General features: G+C 44.6%; 2 protein-coding genes across 4 annotated transcripts in view; one reads left to right on the top strand and one right to left on the bottom strand.

The window, feature by feature from the left end:
* LOC149860090 (uncharacterized) overlaps nucleotides 1-25,571 on the bottom strand; it is a 184,299-nt gene that overhangs the window by 129,770 nt on the left and 28,958 nt on the right. The window lies entirely within an intron of this gene.
* Nucleotides 943-25,518, top strand: LOC149860092 (pancreatic lipase-related protein 2-like). Its single transcript, XM_090057886.1, has 11 exons — nucleotides 943-991; nucleotides 3,735-3,889; nucleotides 9,380-9,505; nucleotides 10,122-10,256; nucleotides 11,524-11,632; nucleotides 12,966-13,085; nucleotides 13,172-13,294; nucleotides 16,816-16,931; nucleotides 20,451-20,580; nucleotides 21,371-21,482; nucleotides 25,350-25,518. Exons 1-11 carry the CDS (start codon nucleotides 943-945, stop codon nucleotides 25,516-25,518), a joined length of 1,344 nt encoding a protein of 447 aa, XP_089914012.1.

Raw genomic sequence — 25,571 nt, 5'->3', positions numbered from 1 at the left:
GATCGGTTTTTGTTTATTTGGGGGTAGCCCCCAGAAGGCCTAGGTATGGACCATGAATCTCACAGTGGGTGCATCTACATGTGCAATCAATATGACATGATAAACTCCAGACCTGTTTGCACCAGAGTTGACTGCTCCCAGGCGCAGCATCTGTATTTTGCCCGGGACAGAAGTAGTTTAAGATGGGGCAGACCAGCCCCGGGATGACAGCAGACTCGGGGGTCAACCCCAGGCAGAGGAGGGGCTGGCTCGGGCACAAGAGTGCTGAAGTATGGAGCCATGAGGCGGCCAGCCCCTGTCACCATCTATACCTGCATTTCAGTGTAGTAAGTAACTATGCCATAGGATAGTACTGCCACTGACAGGGACAGTATTAACTTATAGCAGAGTTAATTAATTACCTGCGTCCCAACACTGGTTCACGTGTACACAGTGACACTTTACTGCAGAGCTAATCAACTCCGCAGTACATGCACGTGTAGATGCATCCAGTGCCTAGTTCATGTTCAAAGGTCACTATGCAAAGACCCCCCCACTCCAAAGATTATGCAGTTTAAATGGCTAGGGCTCTACTTCAGCATTTCCAGCTTCGCTGACTTTATTGAAGTCTTTGGATAGGGTTCTTTTACAGCTTTAACTTCTGGAGTCAAGTGGTTACAAAAGAAACTCAGGTTTCCTTTTAACAAAAAAACTTGCTAGCGCTGATGTTCACAGAGAAAAATCTGAAACTCCTGCAGGAAACACAAACTCCACTTCCATTCTTTGGAAACGTGATCTTTCACCCAATCCTGAACCTACTGGGTCCATTCAATGAGCTGAAATGCTGGAGGTTGACAATGCTCCTACTACATGCCAGTATTTTTGTAAATGGATGAATCTAATCTTAGCTGAATTCTAGATGCACATTTTATTCTGCTTTAAACTGTATTTATTTTGCTTTAGATGTTTGGCATTTGGATTGCTGCACTTTTTCTGCTCGACACAGCCAAAGGTAAGACTAGATACAGATGAGGACTATCAAGTGACTGAATTCTTCTTGTCCAAGCCACAATACTTTTACATATATTTTAACAAAAATGTTACAATAATAGTTTGATTTGGAATGGTGGTTCTCCTTGTGACCAATTTGTTCCTTAGTTTAATATCTTCACCATATTCACCCTTTTCTTTAAGAAAAGATTCAACAGGCCAAAGGAAAGGGAGAAAACCCTATATCTCTGTATGGAAGAGGAGTCTAATCCTTTAACAACTGTTTCCTGTTCAAAATAATAATTATTACTTGTTGTTTGTATTATGGTATCATCTTGGTGGTCCAAGCACGGACTAGGACTTCACTGTGCTGCACTAACACAGAACTAGATGGTCCCTGCTCCAAACTGCTTACTCTCTAGCTAGAAACAAGATTGAACAGGTGGCCTCCGATAGACATACCAAGCAGACACAAGAAAACAGTGAGATGAGACTGTTCGGCATGACAGCTAATGACTCTGACCCCTGCTATGCTTCTTTCACTTACTTTGCTATTTAATGTATAGCAACTTTAAGGGGTCAACAAAACGTGTAAGGCTGTATATACGAGTGTGCAGGAAATATGTACATGCTTCTAGACAAATGCATGTTGCTCCTACACAAATGCATGTTGCTTCTATACGAATGCACATTGATGAGGCAATGGAAGCCAGTGACTTTAATTATTTAGGCTGTAGCTTTTTCAGTAGGTGGTCCCAATATACAAACAAGGCACGCAGGTCTGATCTTTAATCAATAACGTGCCAAGAGCTACATAACAACAATGATAATATAATCTATGGGCATGATTCCCAAGTTCCTAAAGTGATTGGAAACTCTTAAGAAAAGCCCAGATCACTTGTAAGGTCTCAAACATACAGTGCATCTGCAGGTCCATAATACCGTTTTGGTATTGCTCTTGCCAGTTGTACAGAGTGTGAAATAACCTGCATGGTTGTTGCTCCTACTAAAAAGTCATCATTTGCTCTCAAGCACCCGAGTATCTTTGTATTGTTTCTCTCCATTTGGAGCAGGAACTCCTCAGGGTGCAGATACAGCAGAAAGTGTTTGGGTAAATGACTTCTTAATGGCAACTCTCATAGATTGTCTCTCGTTATTGTATTTAAACAATAAACGTGACAAAATGACTAAGTTTTAGGCATGCACTGAGACTGTGTATTGCTTTGGACACTTCTGCTTCCCTTTAAGTCTTTTGGGTAATAGAGGAAGTTATTTAAGATGTGGGCTTGATAATCCATGGTATGTTGGCTGTCATGTGAAAAACTTCCCTGAACAAAGCGATCCAAAGGCGTTGCTTGTTTTGAGGCAGTTTAGTCAGGGCTGCATACATTTTCTTGAAGGGGTGCAATCTGCAAAAATTTGCACCCCTGAAAGAAAGTCTGGAAGTGGTTAAAAAATAAAAGCACCTTCCATCTTTTTGTAGTTACCAAGCAAGTTTAGCAATGGTATGAAGACCAGCTGTCCTGCCTCTGCCTTCGAACCGTGCCCTCCCCAGTAAGACTTTACACATGCAGGAGCTGTCATATGGAGCACAGAGTCCTGTTACCAGCCACTAGCCGCTTTCTCTGGGGAAGATCATAGAAACCCTGCTGCAACCAGTTACGGGATAGCCTGCCTCTACAGGAAAATTATTTCTGATGCTCCTTAGGTAGAGGTTGCATGAAAGTATCGCGTTCTTCTAACACCTTTTCTTAACTATTTAATGCTCATATAATGTTGGTTATTTATATCAATGATCTACTAATAATCTTGGGGGCTAAAAATATTTCCTCCTGTTGCAACTCCCTCCACTCTTAAAAAGCACAGGCCAATAGATCACTCAAGACATGGTATCTAGGGGTGTTATAAGCAGAGCTTCTCCAGGTTACAACCTTGAGCCATCTTCAGATCAACTGACAACAGCTGAAGGGACTATTTTTATATAACCAACTAACTTCTACCTCACAGCAACCAAATTCCCCCAGAAATTGCAGTCCAAGCAGCCCAGCCTCAAAACAAACCTTCAGCATATGAGCAAAACTGGCTAAAATGCAGGCTTGGTTAAATTAACTGGTTTAATTAAGTGGCAGACTTTGAGAAAACTTGTAAAGGTGCCAAAGCCTTCAATCTGCCCTTTTACAGAAATGGTTCAAAATCAGTGGCTTCCCTGTGTTTAGTAGAGAAAGCCCAGGATAAAAACACAGCTATTCTTTTCAGGAGCAATTTGCTTAATTAGCAAAAAAGGCAGTTGAGTTTCTTTAGCCCACCATGCACGAAGCAAGTCCTCCATCCACCTCTGTGGCCCAAATGAACCAGTGCGAGTCTTGTGCTCAAGGATCTCTGCCCGATGGTACCCAGGGAGTGCTCAGGTTGGGATGGGAGGAGAGACAAGGTTAAAAGATCCTCTGTGATGTAGATGCTTTGGTCATTCCCATTTCCTCCAGGATATAGAGGACGTATGCTATAGTTTTGTTAGGTGCACCCTTGGAGTCTGGTTGAAGCCTTTGGGAACCTGACTTGTCCCCAGTGAAACTGTTTTGACCTCAACAGTGATGCTCAGAGGAAAACTAATCACCTCCCCAGAAAAGAATTCACTGCTTCAGGGATCTCAAAAATGGCAAAGAGAAGCAAATCCCTCCATCACTTCCTTTGAAAGTGGTGGTAGTCTCGGCTACAGAGCCAAACTGGAACCCATTTCTAATGCACCGAAATTTTGTGTGTCACAGGAAGAGACGTCTGTTATCAGAGGGTTGGCTGCTTCTCAAATAACCCACCATGGACTGGTACGCTGCAAAGACCACTGCTAGGCTTTCCCAGCTCTCCCGAACGAGTGAAAACCACGTTCCTCCTCTACACTAGAGACAACCCCAACAGATACCAGGTAAGAAGAGCCAGGTCTCGTTTAAAAATTGAAAACGCTAACTACTCTTTACTGAAAAAAAGATCTGTGTCCTTTTCCCCATGCTCTCCACCAGAACAGTCTCAGTTCGGCAGCATCCACCACCCCACTATTACCTGCTGATTTCTCCCTATTCCATTGCCTTTTTCCAGGCATTTAGTCCAATAAGCCACATCTATTTACACAGTATCCATTATAAGCCTCCAACAATGTCATTTTAGTGATTGAAGCCTGCTGAAGTATTCCAGACGCTTATAAGCGCCCCGTGTGCACTTTGCAATAAACAAAGGGTCAAACTCTTGCTTCAAGTTTGCTACCCAAAGGCCAAAGCCAGAAAAGGAGCTACAAGGAAAACGTGTTCTGCTGCCATTTGGGTTTGACAAGCCTCCAAAGACTTGGTCCTGCCTAGATCAAAAGGTTGGAGGACAACTTGAGGTCCCTTCCAGCTCAATATTCCCGCCCCCCCCCCCCCCCCCCCCGCCGTGAACACTGGCAGGAGGTGTAGGAAGTCTAGGAAGACTTTGCAAGGTAGACCTGAGGATCTGGGGTACAGCCTATGCATTTAAGCAGTGAGACTCCTAAATCACATACTCCTGCTCTCAGAGGTCCTGCCTGCATGTTAATTTAAGTGAGGCAAAATGTAGTAATGGAGGGCAGGTAGAAAGGAGACAGACTAGAAGGGAAAATAAAAGAGAGGCTGTACAGTAGGGGAAGAAGAAGAGAAACAAGAGTACAAGGGATGGGGAAACAGGAGAGACTGAAAGAGGAGACGGACAAGGAAGACACAAGAGAGAAGGAAGGAGAATTAAAGAGCGTATGTACAAGAAAGGAGAGAGAAGCAGAGGAAAGGGTAGTGAAGGAGGGACAGATGGAAGGAAAGGAGAAGGAACAATTATTAACACACTTCAGAAAGGAGAGACTAAAAGAAAAATGACATTGAAAAGCACTGGAGAAAAGGCTATGGCAAGACACAGAGATATTGGGAGAGAGCCCTGAGAGAAGGGAAAGACAAAGCATGAAAGCAAGGGACACAATATGTTCTTTCTTTTATTCCTCAAGTTTAATGTAAAAGGATAAGGTATTCATTAAAACACACAAGATGCATACACTCATTATCACCCTGAAATCTACTGCCTTTGGAGCAATCCTCTGAATTTCCACGCAAGAAACCTCAGCCAGAGCAGTGCCAGGGGAGGCTAAGTGTGGAGAAAAAGGGTAGAGTTCAATGGGACTGCCCCGCTGGGACTTGGCCAAAGTGCCGTTAAACTCAGTGCTGGTAGTACCATCTACTTCCGTAAGAGTTAGATCAGGGTAATGCTGCCCAGCCCACACCTCCTGCCAGTGTTCATGGCAGAGGGGAAAATACTGAGCTGGAAGGGGCTTCAAGGTGTCTTCCAACCTCTTGATCTAGGCAGGACCATTTTAGTCTAATGATCCCCGGACTTGCTGCATTAGCAGACAGAGGGAGACGATAAGCATTATTTATTCATAAAGCATAGAAAAACAGATGGAGACATGAACCTATCACTCTGGGGACCAGCCAGCCATCTGTGAAGTTTGTACAGTGTGGAGCAGACCTATTTTCATATCAGCTGAGTGCATAATTCACTTAACTACAACATAATGCCAGTCCCAATTTTGTGCCTGTTGGTTACTTTGCATAAAGGCATAAACTACTTTAAGTACATGGGAACTCGTGGGCCCATCATAATGTAAATGTACTCTGTTTAACTGCCAAATTGCTTAACCTGACTAGGAGCTACCATCTCTCTCAAGGCTTAAGTACCTTGAACTGAGTAGGCCCTGTGAATATCAAGGTTGTTATTAAGGGCACGAGGTACACTCAGACAAGGTAACAACATTGTATGAGGCACAAAACAAATGAATCCAGGTGGTTCTGCTAATTACTGGGTATCACAGCCATTGAGGCCCCAAAAGTTTATTTACCAGATTAGGTCCCATGTAGCCCGGGTACACCCAAGGGTGTGCCCTGATCCCAATCACAGGAGCGTGGTGAGAAGTGAGGGCGCTGTGGGAGGGATCACCATCACTGACACATGGTTCCCTCCTTCCTCCATAGGGTTAGACTCTAGATAGGCTCTTAACTATTTACAATATTTTTTAACATATAATATACATAGATTTACAGAGTGACCGTTAACCAACAACCAAGGTCAAACCCTAACTAACACTGTGGGCGGGGGAAATCGCTTCCAACCACAATCTCCAGGAAAACCCAATATATACACAATAAACCCACAGCTTCCCCACCCCACAGTGGGGAAACCCATACTCAATTAAAGTGTTCACAAAGTTTAACAGGGAAAAGTAATTTTACTCCTACAAAGGAACAGCCCTTCTTTCTTTAATGCATCAATGGACCCCTACCCAGTTAGGGGACCTAGCAATCAAAGAAACTAATAGGGTGCTTTTCAGAAATTACTCTGCCCAGTGATAACACTATTTACCCATCACAATAAAACAATTTCAGGAGTATCAAACACAATACAACCTTTCAATTACAAAATAAAAGGCACAGACATAAACAAACAAACAAACAATCTCAATAACATCTGTTCCTTAATATAGTGTCGGACCCATGGCAAGAGATGGTCTTTCTTTCAATGGGGTCCCTGGGGGTGGGGCAAGAGACTGCTCACCCCACCCTGTCTCTGGGGTTTGCCCACCTCAAACATTTTCCACTCTGGGACCCAAGGGCCCAGTAACTCCCGGTTAGCTGGGTGGCTAACCCGTGCAGCCTCCGCTGCTTCCTGGCTCCGCTTCCCTGCGCAGCGCGAGACCCACGTACGGGGAGCTGGGGCCCGAGCCGCTGCACTGTGGCTCCCAAGGCCCTTGCTCTGTGCGCCACCCCGCGCACCGAGTGACCTGCTGGCCACTAGGGCTTCAGGCTCGAGCCGCCACTTGCAGCTTCCCAGAGCCTGGGCTCCATGCTCTGAACCACACACCGTAACACCCGGCCACCCACCGGCGTCGCAGGCTCGAACCGCCGCTAGCGGCTCCCAAAGCCTGGACTCCGTATGCCAAACCACGCACCATGATGGGCCCAAGCGGTCTCACACCACTCCCAGGGCCAGGGCTTTATGCACTGTCCCCGTGTGCCGTCAACAGCCCGAGTGGTCTCACACCACTCCCAAGTCTGCTCTTCCAGTAGTGGCTTCAGGAGCCTTGGGCCTATTGCCCGCTGGGGGAGAGCTCCCCAGCTTTTCTTGCTCCACATTTCTTCAGTCTCTCACCACATTGCCCCTCGTGCCGGGCACGCTGCTCTTTATATGCTCTTCAGGGCAGTCTACAGTCAGGTCCATGGAGCTCCTCTCCCCCTCCCCTCAGGAAAGGGGCATGGCTTCACTCCTCTTGCTGCCTTCTGATTGGTGGATAGGCTCTACCAATCAAGCAGCAGACTCTCAAGCCTGGGACTCAACCCAAACTAGGAAAGGTAAGCCTGCTACACCTGCATAGCCTTTATCAGTCCTAAAAGGAAGCACTTATATAGGGTAGACTATACCTACATCCGACTTCTCAAAAGGATGGTGGTGTTCGGAGTAAGGGCACTGCCTTACACACTAGATGCATTTGCTAGACTAGAAACTACTTTGTGGCAGAAGGAAAACAACTTCCAAAGCAATCAAGTCCTGATTCAATTAGAAGGAAATTAGTAATAATAATACTAATAATAATAAAAAAAAAGAATGGTAAGCTGACAATGGTGAAAAAGTGATATTTTTTGCTTTTTTACTTAATACATAACAAGGTTACAGAGACTTTTTATTAAAGCAAGTTCTGATGCAACCAAAGACCTCTCTCAGCCTTTCACCGAAGACAAGGCATGAACTGAGGAACTAACATTTTATCCCGATCACTTATTGGACTGTCTAAGATAATACATCTTAATTAAAACAAAAATCAAAGTTTGAAAGTAAACCAAAATTCAATTAATAATTTATTCACAAGTTAAGTTAAAAGACATGTTTCCCCTAGCAACAAATACACTTTTATCCATGGTCGCTAACCTTATAATCCTGACATTTCTTCCCTGTAGCTCACAAAGTGTTTAATAATACAAAAAGAAAGAAGGGATGAAATTCTGTCCTGTTTTTTAAAGAAGTCAGAATTAGGGATTGAAAAAAGAAAAGAAAAGAAAAATAGGGACAAACATGCATGCAGCCTTCAGTCTCTATCCTGTAGGAGTTATGTTCAGTGTTCATTTGATGCATTTTAATACTACCAAGATTTTCTATGGCACTTTTCATGAGTACATCTTAGTACTACTGTAGCAGGGCAGTAAGGTGCCTGCTACTGATAATGGTAACATGGGCTTAGCTGCCACTCAATAGGGCAGCACAGGTGTGAGTTGCTAAAGCAACTGATTGTGTCAGCTGACCGGAAGGGGGCAGGGCCTGGCCTTTATAAACAGAGGATGCTGAGGCCAGAGCTCAGTTCCCCTCTGGCAGCCTAAGGAGTGAGAGCTCTGCTAGAGCGAGCAGGGCGGTGTTGTGCGCCACTGTGTGGATACAGGGTGGATAGGAGGACCCTGACAGGGATGAGAGAAGGATAGCCAGGTTGGCTTAAGATTTACGTTGTAGCCGAGGGGCTTTGAGTTTCTGTTTTGGGTTGATAGTGGTAATTACAAACCGGAGGACCGGGCAAGGCTGTAGGGGTGGAGGAGGCCTCATTAGGAGCTCCCCAGTAAGGTGGGGGTGTTCCCAGCGCTGCAGGAGGCGCTGCGTTTTGAGGTGTCCCAACCCCGGCCCAGTGTGGGCAGCTTCGGGAAGAGCTCAGTGTTGTGCGTAGGCAGAAGCCCCAGTGGGGCATAGGCCCAAAGAGGTGGGTCTGGGCGCCAGGTAAGGCTAAGGCCGCCTGAGCCCCGAGCGTGGGCGAGGAGCGCGAGTATGGGCCCCGAGCGCGGGCGAGGACTGCGGAGAGACAGGCCCCAGTGGGGCACTGTCGGTGAAGGAAAAAAGCCCCGGAAGCGGGTGAGCTGGTTGAGAAGCCCCAGTGAGGGTAAGTGCACAGTGAGCCCGGGAGAGGGCTTGTACGCAGTAAGCCCCAGGGCGGGTGAACAGATCGAGTAGACCCGAGGGGGGAGTGAGCACATCAGATAGAGACCCAGTATAGCAAGGCAGGTCCCGTGCCAAGGAGGGCAGGAAGGCAGCCTCCCATTAAATATTTACCAACAAGACGTGGCGAGCGAGACAGAGGGTGCATCTAAGACCCAGGCTTGGCACGGTAGGCAGGGACGCTAAGGGGAGTTCACGGCACCCCTAGGGACCGCCCTGCTGCAATTATGTTATAAAGGTCAATACCATCACCTTCATTTTATAAATGGGAAAACAAAGGAACAGAATGGAAATGATATGCCAAAGGTCACCCAGAGGGGCACTGGAAAAGGGACATAACCTAGACCCCCACTGAAGGAGAGGATTCAGATTTTTTTTTTTTTCCCCCCAAATACAGGAAATTTCTGTCATAAAGCCCTCAACTATCAAAGCCTCAAATTTCAGAACCAACAGGACAACTCGTTTTCTTCTACATGGATATTCTACCGGAAATGACATCATTTGGCTAATAGACATGTGCAAGGTGGAATACGAGTATTTTATTTCAATGTTACTCCACTCAGGTTTGAAATTTTAGCTTCCATTCCTTTTTTTAACAATTTACTACGTGGTTTCCCACTAAATCATATGAATGAACTATCATCTCAGTTTTTAAACCCTTCATATGATTTTTTTTCATACCCAAGTTCTCAGAAATATCTTATGATTTACTGCAGAAAATGCTTGGCATTGGGGTAACTGAAAGTCAAATCCAGCCTTGTAGTTGGAACCCAGATATGTTCTCAGAAGAATCGCTATCTGAAGATAAAGCAACTCAGTCACATATGGTCTCCATCTTATTGTTTCTAAATAGAAGTCTGGTCCCTACCATTGCAATTGCTGAAAAAGGTCCACAAGTTGCACCATAGACTTCAACAGGACTAGTCACAGAAGAGAAGCAGAATTTCAGGTTAAGCATGAACTTCTTGCAAGAGCAGTGGCTAAGTTCATGGGTACAGGACACAAAATCCAGCACCATAATTGAAAGGATACTCTTTCCATAGCCAACTCCAATACATTACCAATTAAGTCCCAAGCTTTACCCTGGATTACTCTTAATTTATCCATTTCTTGCATTCTCTTGCTTACACATACACCAGTTGATGTTGCAAGTGGAAGATGTGAACTGCATTGTCGTAGACTGGAGGGGTGGCGCAGATGTCATATACACGGAAGCAGTCAGCAATGTTCGAATCGTGGGGGCAGAACTGAACTATTTAATGGACCTTCTGGAGGTAAAGATATCTTATTTACCCACCATTCCATGCTATGTGTAGATGCATAACCACATCTCATGGTCTGTGTAGGGGAGGTTTCATCTTATATTCTTTACAGCCTCTAAAGTTTCTCACAATAGATCTAAAAAAATACCAAGGGCATGCTTAGATCTGACTTGGCATAGACAGAAAGCAGAGTTGCTGATAACCTTAGGCAAGAGAACCATGTTTACAGCCTCCACGCCTGCAACCACATGCTTTACCATAAATCACGACATGCCGATGAAACTTAACCACGTGTCTAATGCTTGCAGGATCTGTGCCACAACCATGAAACATGTTGGACAGATCCTACAAACGACTTCTGAATTACCCAAATATGCCACAAGGTGGTAGTGTCTCCTTAGAAAAGGAAGCCGACCGGCCCATCGTTGGGTAGAGGTGTGCTCAAACGTTCTTGCCTTAACTGCTCTGTATTTCATGTTGGTGCAAGTATGAACTGAGGGCTGGTGGAAGGGCATGGGCTGACTCCCCCAAAGAAGAAAATCTAATTCATCCTCAGCACGAATGCAGCATAGACAGCAATCCAAACGCCCCCACCAGGGCTCACTCGAGGGAAGGGGATGGGTGTCAGGAGTACTGCAGAGCGCATGGGACATAGGAAAGTCCATTTGCTGTCTCTGTACCGATTCCAGGAGTGAGGACCAGGCTTGCCGGTGCAGAGAAAGTAAATGTTGTACAGAGGCATGAAGCAGCAGAGGCTTTTGGGAGGGGCGCAGAATTTGTGGTCATGGCCTAGTATGCACTGGAAGTAAATTGAACATAACCAGTGTTGTCAACTCTCATGATTTCTGTTCTGTTCTTAAAGTCTATGCTTCAGGAATATGAAAAACTTATGTATGTATATAAATACATATAAAAGAGCGAGCTAAGTTTTTTCACGTTCCCAAAGCGTAGACTTTAAGAACGATGCCAAAAATCATGAGAGTTGGCAATACTGCATAACTGCCATGAGCAAGGAAGGCATTCGTCATCTCAGAACTGCTGCAGGCTCAAGGCCGCTGCATGAGATCTACATCTCCAGTTTAGATATCCCATATATTTTTCCATATATTTGTGGGGTGCCTGTGCTGCACAAAGCATCAGATACACCTGCAGGGAACGGGGTCTGCAGATAGCTCCCAACAGCCCCCGCTCCCCGTCAGTCCCCTTGCTCAGTAATTATCACACAGTCACCCCCTCCACACACACACTCTTTCCTCCCTCCCATTTTCCTATGTTTCAGAGAGATTACGGATACACGCCTGCCAACATCCACATTATTGGTCACAGTCTTGGAGCACATGCTGCAGGTGAAGCAGGAAGAAGGAAGAGAGGCATTGCTCGAATAACAGGTACCAGAGACTATTCCATCTTGTGAGACTAAAGAGAGGATAACGTAACCAAGGACAAGAACCCCCTGCTTTCTGGTGCATCCAGAGCACACACTGTACTCGACAAGTACCACCAGAAGCAATGGCTCTATGTAAAATTGGGTCTTGCCTTTTCACAAACCCTTCATCACATGCCACAACATTGTCTTCAGTTCCCCATATCCATATGTGGCTTCAGTTGTCAGTAGGAAGACCGAATTGCAGCAGAGGTTGAACTTCTCAGCTGTTCCTCACCCTCTCTGAGCTCTGCCGTGTTTCTAGTCCTGCACTGTGGAAGCCAGGCAAGCCTAAGACAAAGGCAGGAAAAGCACAGCCAGCGTGGGAGACATGCCACTTTGCACAGGGCTCCACGACTCCTCTGTCTGCTGAAAAATATTAGTTAATGGTAGCTGAATAAGTTAGGGACCGTTACTCGTCTTGGGGCTGCAGACTTTTAAAACATTCAGGATTCATTATTTTATTTACTCTTAACAGTCCAGTTCAACAGTTTGTTTCAACACTTCAAGTTGTGACCTTTGAGAATAAAGCTATAGTAATTCCCAATAGGACATTATGCTCAATTCTAACTGGTGCAGGAACAGCGCTGTAACTAAATCATGTCTGTGCGCAATAAAAAAAATCACGTGGTTCATTTATAGAGAGCTAGGATTAAAACTCCCGCACTTCACCTTAAAAAAAAAAAAAAAAAAGGGGGCACACTAGCATTAGGACTGAACGGGGTACTACTTCAGCTGCAAATCGGGTGTAGGCAATACTGGCTCACTGTCACTGGAGAGCACTGTGATTTATTCATATGCACAAAAGTATCATACGAAGTCTTCATCCACTACCGCTTAGATGCTAACCATTGTGCCTGTGCCCATCATGACAACTGCCCCTGTCAGTGCCAATCTGGGTGCATAGTCCAAAATGTAGACCTTAATCTGGAAAGGTTACAATACACGTGGAAACAGGGGTGGCCAGTGTGCAGCACACATGCCACGAGTGACACAGGCAGCTTCTTTGTGTGGCCCACAGTAGATCAGCGAGGGGACGGGCAGTACAGCACACACAGCAAAAAGCAGAGCACCAGATGGGGCAGGAAGCACAGGGCACGGAAATGAAAGCTGAGCAGCAGACTGAGCAGGGAGGACACGGCGGGGAACAGAAAGAAAAGCAGATTGGACAGGGAAAGGGGATTGGAGTGGCACTCGGGGAAGGTGTGGGTCAAATTTGTGGCACGCCTAACAAAAAGGTTTTTCCATCTAGCAAACTACACGTAATAAATCACAATGCATGTTCCTTTTCTATTTAGGCTTGGATCCGGCTGGGCCTTATTTCCATTCCACGCCTCCCACGGTCAGGCTGGATCCTTCCGATGCAGAATTTGTTGATGTCATTCACAGTAATGCTGGTCGCTTGTTTTTTGACTTTGGTAAGTTTTTGCATGGAGACCAATCCACTGAGCTTGCCAGCTGCCATTTAGAAGGCAGTCAGCCCTGAACACGTCACATTTTACAGCTGTTGGAATCATTGAGCCCTCTGGACATCTGGATTTTTACCCAAATGGCGGGAGAATAATGCCAGGATGTCCACTACTTCGGGAACAACCTGTAAGTCGCGATGTCAACGAGGTAATGAGAGGTAAGTAGATTTCAAATATTCAATACCTGACTGTACACAAGAGTCTGATATAAAGGCTGGGTTAATCCTCTGGATTTCTGATTGGGAACACTGTGTAATTATCAATGCTTTAAGGAAGGGAAAAGATATCCAATACAGCGTATGGATAAACATGAGTTACAGATGCTTTAAAAGAGGGGCGAGAGTTGCTGCTGTTGAGCAGACGTCACCCCTTTTATCTGCATGATCCTGCAGTGATACAAGTTAGCTACCTGGCACTAACTTTGACTCCTAATGAATCTGTTTTGTTATAGGATCAGGAGAAAATCAGCCAGGCATGACAGCTAGGCCATAACAGCTTGCACATGTATGTTTTATTGTTGGTACAATTATGAAATATGAGCCCGTTTTCTGACCAACTCTTTTAAACAGGCACGCTGGGTGCACAGACCAATGTGCTTTGCCTTCACTCCTCACTCTAGTTTAAATTACACATTCAGCAAATCATTTATGTACCGTACTATTTAGTGTTCATGCTGTGCTTGTAAAGTGATTTGAGAATGCTGTGTAGCGGGTGCGTCTACACGAGACGCTAACTGCGCAGTAGCCTAATAACACTGTGCACAGCAGCATGCTGGACAAACCCCGTGCTAATGCGCTACTCTGCAGTTAGCAATGCTAGAAAGCCATGCACCAGCGCTCCTGCTCAGTGGCAGCAGTTACTGGGCATTTATTTAGTACTTGGTTATGCAAGTACGAAACTTAATGTTCAGTGACTGTGGCACATTAACGAAAGCATAGATGCAGCCAGTAACTGCTCACCAAGCACTTCTGAGACGGTCGGTACGTGGAGTACCATGATCCCATTTTTTATACATGTTATTTGACTTGTGTAAAGTTACAGTTTCATAGTTGGTCAGGTCAGAAGGGACCTGAGCAGATCATCAAGTCCGACCCCCTGCCATGGCAGGAAAGAGTACTGGGGTCAAATGCCCCCAGCAAAGTATTTGTCTAGCCTTGTCTTAAAGACCCCCAGGGTAGGAGCCAGCACCACTTCACTTGGAAGTTGGTTCCAGATCCTAGCTGCCCTGGCTGTGAAGTCGCGCTTCCTGATGTCTAACCTAAACCTACCCTCTGCCAGCTTGTGACTCTTATTTCTTGTCACTCCTGGTAGTGCTTGGGGGAAGAGGGACTCCCCCAATGCCTGCTGGTCCCCTCTGACTAGTTTGTAACAGGCCACAAGATCCCCCTCAGCCTTCTCTTCTGGAGGCTGAACAGGTTCAGGTCCCGTAGCCTCTCCTCATAGGGCCTGCCCTGCTGCCCCCTGACCATGTGGGTGCCCTCCCCTGGACCCTCTCCATGCTGTCCACATCCCTCCTGAAGTGCGGCGCCCAGAACTGGATGCAGTACTCCAGCTGTGGCCTGACCAGTGCCGCATAGAGGGGGAGGATCACCTCCTTGGACCTGCTCGAGATGCATCTGTGGATGCATGACAAGGTGCCGTTGGCCTTCCTGACTGCCTCCTCACACTGCCGGCCCATGTTCATCTTGGCATCAATGATGACTCCAAGATCCTTTTCTGCCTCTGCACTGACGAGAAGGGGGTTCCCCAGCCAGTAGGTATGGTGCTGGCTCTTCCTCCCCAGGTGCAGCACCTTGCACTTGTCAGTGTTGAATCCCATCCTGTTCTCATCCGCCCACACCTGTAACCTGTCTAGGTCCAATTGCAGCCTAATCCTCCCTTCTAGCATCCCCACATCCCCCTACATCTTAGTGTCATCAGCAAATGTGAACAGGGAGCTTTTTACCCCCTCGTCCAAGTCACTGATGAAGATGTTGAACAGTGCGGGCCCGAGGACTGAGCTCAGGGGGACCCCACTGCCCACATCTCTCCAGGTCTAAAAGGACCTGTCCACCACCACTCTCTGGGGGCGGCCCTCCAGCCAGTTGGTGAACCAATTGACTGTGTAGGTGTTGACGCCACAGTCCCCCAGTTTTTTAATGAGAACGGTGAGAGACAGTGTCAAAGGCCTTCCGAAAGTCCAGGAACACTGTGTCCACTGCTCCCCCTGCGTCTAAGGATTTGGTGACCTGGTCGTAGAAGGCCACCAAGTTGGCCTGACAGGACCTGCCTCTAATGAACCCGTGTTGGTTGCCCCCAAGTATAATCTCCCCTGCTGGCCCCTCGTGGACATGCGCCAGGATAATTCTCTCAAAAAGCTTCCCCAGGACCCAGGTAAGACTAACGGGCCTATAGTTTCCTGGGTCTTCCTCCCTTTTTTTTTTTTTTTTGAAAATGGGAACCACATTGGCCCTCTTCCTGTCCTCCAGCACCACACCAGAGCACCAGATGGTTAGTTGTCAGAGGGGAGATTTTAAAAGATAAAACCCACCTGGGTTAGACTGCTAGAACACTATACAAAGGCAATAAGCACATTAAGCCACGATGGTCCACAATTATTTCCCAGAAACACAGATGTGGAAATTTTAACACAGTTCAGTTGTCATAGATAATAATAATGTATGAACAATATCATGCACAGACTTCAGTGACATCTTCACCGCATCAACTGCTACTGATTTCAGAGCAGCCAAATGTTACCATTTACCTGGATTAGTTTATTGTCCAAGCTGAATCAAGCTTTTTTTTATTTATATGTTTATATCTACCTATATATCTATATATTTATTTTTATATTTATATTTATATATTTATATTTTTTTTAAGTCTAGATTTTATAAATTGTGTCTTAGATTTGCCTAGTGCTTTAGAGAGGAGGAAGATAGTGCTTGCTCCATTCGAGGAAGGAAACTCTTTCTTGATAGCACCTATTGGCCCCAATGCTAGACACTCATAACAGTATATTTAAAGAAAAAAAAATGCAGCTGTCACAAACAATACTGACCAAACCAGGAACAAGCTGCAGAACATCTTGATATTTTGTTCGATTCACTGTATCACGGGTGTCAAAGGATACAGCCTTTGTAGTGTTTAAATAAGTACTACAGGCCACCAAACTTACAACAGTTACTGAAACCCTCTTATGTTCAGAACAGAGAAAATAGGAAAATAGCAGTCATTTGAAATGCTGCTTTGTAGAAACATTTGGCAAATGGTGACTCCCACGGTAATTACTAAATACTTTCAAAACACTGTCCTTACTTTAGCCTCCAAAACACTGACTAGAAACCCTGCAAAAGCCGCTCTGACAGCCACAGACAACCGGACTGATGCGGATAGGGTTCTGCAGGGGCACTGGAACGCATTTGGATGGATCTGTTTGCTGGATCAATAACTGGCTCCTGTCCATCCAAAACATAACAAATGAGTTTGAGCCAGTCTTTCAGGAAGGTCAGCATGAAGAATGCACTTTTAAAAATACATTTTTTAAAGTTTCTTAAAAAAAAGAGAAAGATATAAGAAACCATTGTTTTCCCAATTCTATTGAAACAGAAGAATCCAAACGTCTTCACTGTGTTGCATGTTTCACAACCATGAAAACCGGTAGCCTGAATCATTATTTAATGATTATTTTCCCCAGAACTCAGGACCACTGGATGTGCACATGTAAGAAGTCTCCGGTACTATTCTGAAAGCATTATATCTCCCAACGGATTTCTTGGCTACCCCTGTAGATCCTATCAGACCTTTTTATTAGTAAGTATATCATCAAGCAAGACTCAAAACGCCAAAGACTTGAAACCGAAAGGGGCCAAAGAACAAGGAGGAACCCAATGATTAGAGACACAAAGCACTTCATAGAAATGAGGTTAAGATGACAGTACTGTTTAGAGAGATGAACAGGACATGAGATAACAATGGCCTATAAAATAGTGAACGTTAGAGAGAAAGGAAGTCAGGTCCTCTTACTACCCTCTCTCACCATGCAGGAATAAGGGAACATACACTTGGATTGAAATGAGGCATATTCTAAAACAGGGAAAACTATTTAGGTTTGTTTAAAAACGCCCAATTTAACTGGCAGAATGCACTGTCAACAAGCATTACTGAGACCCAGCTTTTAGCAGACATCATAAAAATAAGCCATGTCTATAGCTGCTTAGGAGAGGATAAACAATCACTTCTACAGAAGATGCACAGTTATGCATAAAACAGACTGTAAATACCTAAAGCTAGGAAATCAATGGGCATTCATGGTGTTCACCGGACAGGATTGGGCCTTTAATGAACAAATTGTTGAGGCTAATGCACAAAATAAGAGTCTGTCATTCTTCTCCCGTCTCTTCACAGAAAGAATTATTATATCAATGCTGAAACTTGATCACTCTTTGCAGCGATGTTGGGGAATAACATGGAAATTTGATGTTATTCAGCATTAAAATGATAATGTATGCTGCGTACTTTCAGTTCTGAGAAAAGAATCCCATCAATAGCAGAATAAATGACATAAATAAGCATAGTGCAACCTAAGCCACTTATTCTAATGCCCAAATACCTGCTACTGCAAAGAAAGCCAATGTTCCCAACATGTAAAAAAAAAAAAAAAAAAAAAAATTCTACTTCCTGAACAAGGAAAAATCTTTCTTCTTTCCTATGAAAATTAAATGACAAACATAGGATCATAGAATAGTAGGGCTGAAACCAGGGCAGGGTGGCAGAATTAGTCAAAGGAGGCAGGGGAAGTAGAAAGTTAGTCTCTAAGACTGCCTAGAGACGCGCGGGTTCATGTTCTAGTTGGAACGCTTTGGTGCGGCCTCGACTAATCCGACATTTATACGCATACTTTTTTGTTCTGCAACGTGCCAGAGGTCCACTGCTTCGGAGCAGACTCTATTAATCGCGCACGTGAGCTGAGGCCAACCGTGCTGCGATGCACGCGGTTGTACAAGCGGCGAAATACGTGTCAGCGCGCAGAAAACAGTGGTGGTACACTTTTGAACTAAAGCACCTCTGTTGTGTCTGCCATTTTCTCAGTGCTGTGGGGTGCCACACAATGTTAGCACTGTTAAGCGTGCAAACATGATTCATAAAAGAAACCCAAAAATTTTAAACAAGAATCTGTAGTTTTAAAAATATCCTGATCTGTTGTGGGGTTTCTGAGTGCTTTGCGACACAAGAATTGTTCTGTTTTTTGGCTAAAATAATAAGTGAAACCTAAGAGCTGGCATTTGCTTAAGGATACCTTCAGTTTACTGAGGGGAGCCAACCTAAATGTCTTTTGCTACAAGTTTAGACCATTGCTCCTTGTCCTGCCCCCTGTGGCCACTGGGAATAGCCCACCTCCCTCTTCCATAGCATGAGCCTTCAGGCATGGGAAGACTGTTATCAAATCCTGCCCCCAGGCTAAAAAATCCTAAATCTTTCAACTTTTCCTCAAATTCATAAATTGAGCTCCCCAATCATGCTCCGATCATTTTGTTGCTCTCTTCTGGATTCTTATTTGTCCATTCCTTTCTTGAAGTGAGGTTCCCAAAGCTGCACCGAGTACTCCAGGGGAGGCTTTACTAGTGCTGAGCAGAGATGAAGAAGCACTTCCCTTGACTTGCCTATGTTTCTATTACAACAACAAGAGCACACTTTTGGCTTATGTCCAGCTTGTTGTCCACTGTGATCCCCATGTCCTTTCCTGTTCTACTGAAGCCTAGTGGATCTTCCCCCAGTTTGTACATATGCATGCAATTGCACTTTCCCAAGTGTCGGACTTTACATTTGTCCTTGTTAGATTTCATCTGATTGATTTTGGACTGTTTCTCCAGTTTCTCAAGGTTATGCTGTAACTTAGCTCTCCTCTCTGCAACTCCACCAAACTCAGCAAATTTGCTAAGTTGCTCTCAGTCTTACCCTCTAAATCATGACTGAAGATATTAAACAATACCAGGACAGAGACCTTGGAAGCCACACATAATATCTCTTCCCAATAAGATATTGAGTTATTAATGACTACACATTAAGCAGGATGATCCAACCAGCTGTGTACCCACCTTCCAGTACTGTCATCTAGTCTGTACTTCTATAGCTTACTATATGTCATGGGAGACCATGTCAAAAAGCTTGCTAAAGTCATGGTATATTAGATCCACTGCTCTCTCCCCATTCATAGAGCCTGTCATCTTATTGGACAGCAATATCCTGATCCTGCCATTTGATGAAGTTCAGCACTCGGAAGTGTGAAGTGCTTCATCTGAGGACAAACAATCCCCAATATATTTACAGGCTCGGTGGCACCCAACTGACTAGCACCACAACTGAAAGGGACCATAACAGACTATAGTATGAGCATGAGCCATCAGTGCAATGCTGTAGCCAGCAGGGCAAGCCATACTCTGGCATGCATCAACAGATGCATCTCGAGCAAAACCAAAGAAGCGATTCTTCAGCTTTATTCAGCATTGGTGAGACCACAGCTGGAGGACTGCATCCAGTTCTGGGTGCCACACTTCAACAAGGGCATGGAAAAGCTTGAGAGACTCCAGAGATGGGCCACCCGTATGATCAGAGACTTGCAAGGCAAGCCATACGAGAAAAGGCTGAGGGACTTGGGACTCTTCAGTCTAAAAAAAGAAAAGGCTGAGAGGGGACTTGGTAGCAGCTTACTGCTACATCAGGGGAGTACATCAAGGGCTTGGTGAACAAACTGTTCACCAGGGCACTCTTGGGGAAAACAGGAGTAATGGCTACAAACTCCTGGAACACCGTTTCAGGCTTAATACTAGGAAAAACTTCACAGTCAGGGTGTCCAGACTGTGCAATAAACTCCCTTCAGAGGTGGTGTGGTCGCCTACCCTGGAAATCTTCAAGAGGAGACTGGATGGTCACCTTGCTGGGGTCACCTGACCCCCAGTTCTCTTTCCTGCCTAGTGCAGGGGGACTGGACCCAATGATCTTGCAAGATCCCTTACAATCTATGAAACCCTCCCAAAGACCCTCCATGGTTAGGAGTTTTTATCCCTATTTTACAGATGAGGAACAACTGGTATAGGGTAGATTTAAAATGAATTACTCAATATCACTGAAAACCTGCAGCAGCCCAAGTCCCAGTCTGGTAATGTAACTAGACCATGCTGCCTTCCTACAGGAACAGGAATATTATTTGACCTCAAAAATACAGACATCCTACAGCCCCACTTTGTAGAATGCACATCTCAGCTTGGCCTGAATACTGACCGAAATATCCCGACTCCCAGCATCCTTACTAACTGATGTTCTTCCTTGTAGGGATCTTGCTTCCCATGTCCCGAGGAAGGCTGCCCAATGATGGGCCACTACGCAGATGCGTTTCCTGGAAAAACCAAGAAAGTATTCCAAATGTTTTATTTAAACACTGGGGCTTTTCCACCATATGCTCGTAAGTGCTCAGTCTGATTACTGTAATTTAACGTTATTTGCCTCTTATTTTATTTTACTGTTATTTACTATTATTTTGTTTTATCTACTGTTATTGGTCCCCAATCTAGCAATGAGCTCTATCGGGGTAGGTACCTGCACATGTATGCAGAATGCTCTTGAAGCCAATGGTTGGCGTTCCTGAAACTCATTCCAAGAAACAGGCTTTCAGATGTCCAAAAGAAGCATGTCATGAATTTGCTCTTAATTTATTTAGTTGTTGGGAACTATTATGCAAGCAATTCAATTAACAGTGGTCTCTTCCATGTCAATAGTTTTTCCATGTTCTGTGAGATATTTAAATATTTAATGATCTCAGATATTTATAGAGCTGGGGAAAAAAGTCCGTGTTCAACATTTGCAAGATGTCAAAGCAACCTAAATTGCATTGCAGCTGTTGGAACATTTTTATAAAATTGGCTTATTTCACAATGTATCTGCAAAATTCATCAAGGCATAGCTACAAAAAAATTAACGTTTTTTAATCTGTGATTAAAACAGAATCAGCTTCTGAGGTGGTAATTGTGGAAATGTATTAATTAATGCAATATTGACATGACTAGTATTAGACATAAAAGGGAAGAAATCAGTAGATGTGCACCAGGAATTGATGACAGCTATTTACTAAACAGTGGAGTATGAAAGAAAAATGGGCAATAATGTGTATAATGTTTCATTTTTAAATGGCAAAATTTTGTTTGTACAGTGAAATCCAATTTTTCCCCAGCTAATTACATTTTCCTTTTGTGAAGGTTGCAGGAAAAAGATAAATGTCAAAGTATGCACAACACAAACCATGTGGGGGTCTGTACATACCGGCCTGACTGGAACCAATACACTCAGAAGGGGCTACATGATGTTCAAGTAAGTCAGGCATTATGGTGAAAGAGTTGGCTCTCAACAATGTTACTCTATGAAAGGTACCAAGCAGTTTTTTTCCACCTATTTAATCTTGTTATACCGATCATTTTTAATAGTTATAAAAAAAAGAGTGCTCAGTATTTCCCAAACTATCTATTTAGACTGAAAGGTGTTCATATTTCTTGTACGCTCTCTGCTTATAGTTTTATTTTCTGAAATTGATGTTTGTTGAGAAGGAGGAAGGACTCTGTGCTAGGTCAGGGAACAATTTTGTGCCAATATGAAACAGGAGGCCACTTGGTGGAGATGTTACAGTGGGGAAGGACTGGTGCTACGGTTACGGTATTGCACAGCTGAGCCTCTCTGGAAATGTAGCCTGTGGTATGCTGCAAAGCTGCAGCCCGCTTCTCTCTTATATCAGGAAGCATGAATTCTGTTCTGCACCCCAATCCAGGTATTTCTTACGTGAACGAGTGAACTTCAACCTCATTCCTGCCAGGGGCACACTGTAAAGATTTCAAGCACCAGTTTATCTGGATTTTAGATTCTGCCATCTTTCTGGCCTTTCCCATAAAACACTTGACTGCAGACGCACTGTACAGAAAATCTAATGAAAATGCCTTAATTTGAAGTAGTAAGGTGTGCTTAGTTGAAATAAATGCAGATTCATAGTCATAGAGTAGTCATAAAGAAGTAGGGCTGCAAGAGACAGGCTTTTCCTCTCCTTCATGGCATCCCTTCAAGTACTTGAAGACTGCCATCATGCCCCCTCTTAAGTGCCTTTTCCACATGCTGAACATGTCTAGCTCCTTCAGCTTCTCCTCATATGACTTACTTTCCAAGCCCTTGATCATCTTTGTAGCCTATCTCTGGACCCTCTAGCTTCTCCACGTCCTTTTTAAAAGACAGAGCCCAGAAATGCACACGGTAGTCCAGATGAAGCCCAACCAGTGCCAAGTAGAAAGGTGCTATCACCTCCCATGTCTTGTGTCTAAAACTTCATTGGTCTTTTGTGTGGCTATATCACAGGGCAGACCCACATTAACGCCGTGATCTATCAAGACTCCCGAGTCCTTTTCCATAGAGCTGCCATCCAGCCAGGTGTCATCCATTTCGTATTTGTGTTTTTGATTATTTCTCTTGAGATGTAGCACCCTGCATTTGTCCACACTGAACTTCATCTAGTCAGCTCCAGTCCAACTTCCCAATCTGTCAAGATCCTTCTGAATTGCACTCGCATCCTTCAATGTGTTCACAATCCTTCCCAGTTTTGTGTCGTCCCAAAACTTGCTCAAGAAGCTTTCTATGCCAGCAGGCAAATAATAATAAACACACCGAACAGCACCAGGCCCAGGACAGACCTCTGTGGGACTTCACAGAAGACATCCTGCGATTCTGATATGATCCCATTAATAATCACCCTTTGCTTGCTGCTATAGAGCCGGTTTTCTATCCACCTTGCAGTAGTTTTATCTAGCCCACATTTCTCCAATTTGTTTATGACAAGGTTGTGGGGAACCTTGTCAAAAGCCTTGTTGAAGTCAGATGTACTATATCCACAGCATTCCCTTCATCCACCCAAGTAGTTACTTACTTTGTCAAAGAAGATCAGGTTTGACACCTTTGGTATTTCATAAACCCATGTTGGCTGCCTGCAAGCAGCTTTTCCGCCTCCAGATACTTGCAAATGGCCTTCCTTAAGGTATGCTCCAGTACCTTCCCAGGTATTGGGGTAAGGCTAATCAGCCTGTAGTTCCCAGGGTCCTCCTTCTTCCCTTTTTCAAAGAGGGGCCCTATATTGGTCCTTTTCCAATCCTCTGCTACCCATCTCCCACAACTTCATGAAGATCATTGCCAAGGGCTCCAAGAAACTCCTCTGCCAGCTCTTTCAGGACCCTGGGATGAAGCCCATCCAGCCCCCTGCTGACTTGATTCAGACCCAACAAAAGCTCTCCATCTCTTTTGTTACCTCATCCTTCAGCTTGCCTCCGTCCTTATCTAGATGATCCCCATTAGGTGTCTGACAGCTTAATTCTTTTTGGGAAGACTGTCTTATTTGAGGCTCTCATTTTCCAGAAACGTAACCAAGAACACAGCTGATGGCAACATCAAAAAAAAATCCCTCTAATCCACCGAGTTGGGAAAGTCATTGAGACAATTAAGGCATCTACCTAATTTTCATAAATCTCCCTGGGTATCTACCTGCACCTTTAAACAGGCAGTTGTGTATTTGGTTCGTAGGGTAAAAGCTGCCTGGATCTTGCTCCCTACAGTTTAGGATTCTCCCCAAGCCAAAGCACATGGTGGGATCCTGACCAGTAGTAAGAAAAATTGTAGGCCACTCAGTCCCAAGGGCTTTCCCTTAGTGCAGCTCAGCACTGGTGAAAGAAGAAGGGATAAGACCACAGGATTCCCCATCACCATTCAAAGGCAAGCCTGGTGGGGGAAAAAAAGAAAAAGAGTTGGTCCCTCAGACCCACAACAGCTTTGTGAGGCAGGACTCTAGCTGGGGAGATGAGTTTCTCCTATCAGCACAACACTGACTTGAATGTGCGAGTCAACCCCAACATCATCAAGGGGCTCTAGGTTTAAAACATAAAAAAAGTGATGAAAAGGGTGTTTGGTAGTTTAAGAGGAGACGGAAACAACTCAAAGTTGCACAAAAGATGACTAATGGTCCCAGAGATGTTTTCATGTCTTGCACCATACGTGCTGACAGAGAAAGAAACTAGGGCTAGATAAAGAGAGCAGCTCAGATTGAGCAAGGACCAGGCAATTTCCCTAACCCAAGCTTCTCTGCTAGTCCTGCCCACAGATACTAATTTGTTTCTGCTCCCTACTAGATTTTCCCTCAAATTTCTGCTATACAGGTCAGCCTAGTGGGTGGTCCCATACAATTTTGTATTCCGAATTATTCCAAGCCTAAGAGTCCTTAATAATGTGCTTAAGTCAAGGGGAACATCTGTAAGGCTAAAGAGTACTGCCTGGAATAAGTTTCTGCACCATTTGAATATCCGGTATATGCATAAAAGTACTTACCTTTGGATGTTCGGTGCATAACTTTTCTGGGCACCGTAATGAACCCAGCTTACCTCTCTGTGATCCCAAGTCCCCATCCGTCAGAGAAGGATACTACTACTTGATCACCTGACAGAAGCACCACAATGGTTTAATTAATTACTCATCTGCTGAGAACTCAGGTTCCCGAGATGAACAGCATCACGTAAAAGTGCAGAGCATTATCCTCGCTGGAACACTTCCACGCGGCCTCCAGGTCGTTTCTGAGCCTATGTTTTGAAGCACTCACCTTTTCATTCACTGCCTGTTTCTAATTCATTATAGTTTTCTACATTACGTATTTTGGCCACCTGGCACACAGGATGGCCAAAAATCTCAGGTCTACAGTCAGCATCTTAGGGCAAAGTCAACACCACACTCAAAGACCTCCGTGAGGTGCAGTCACTGAAATGAAGCACCACGTTAACGTGCGTTTCAGCTGCACCAGAGCACTTTTGAATAAAGAGATACAGACTCAACCGAGGCTCTCTCAATTCACTTTCAACTTCCTTGCGGTTGATAACCTCAGCAAGTAGCTAGTGCAACTCCTGAAGCCATCTTGAATGACTCGTTCACCAGCTCTCCGAGAAAAATTTCCACTCAAAGTTTGATTTGTCTCTTAGCAATTCCCTTTTATAATACATTCAGCAATTGGGTAAAATGTAATATTCGCTGACAGCAGTATTGTTGGGACCTCTTAGCATATCGCAAGACCCCCAGGCTCCTTGTTGATTATGCTGTGTTGTGTAATAATGTCTTTTTCACCATGTTGAAAGGTGGTACAGCATCATTTCCATACTTTTCCTTTGGCAGCGGACTCTTCAACTCCGGCAACAATTTTACACGCTATTTTGATACAGATATCTGCACTGATATTACAAAAGTGGAATTTTTCTGGAGAAAAAATCCAGAGTGTGTATGCAGGGGCAACGTGGGAGCAGAAACAGTCACAATACAATTAGGAGAAAATGGGCTCACGTAAGTATATTTCACACCTGTCCGTCTGTAGTTACAGCTGGAGTTGAATTTGCAAAT

Source organism: Crocodylus siamensis, chromosome 7 (genome assembly GCF_052110815.1).
Source record: "Crocodylus siamensis isolate JL-2025a chromosome 7, ASM5211081v1, whole genome shotgun sequence".
Taxonomy (NCBI): domain Eukaryota; kingdom Metazoa; phylum Chordata; order Crocodylia; family Crocodylidae; genus Crocodylus; species Crocodylus siamensis.
The sequence above is the reverse complement of the archived record's forward strand: the minus strand, read 5'-3'. Positions and strand labels throughout refer to the sequence as shown.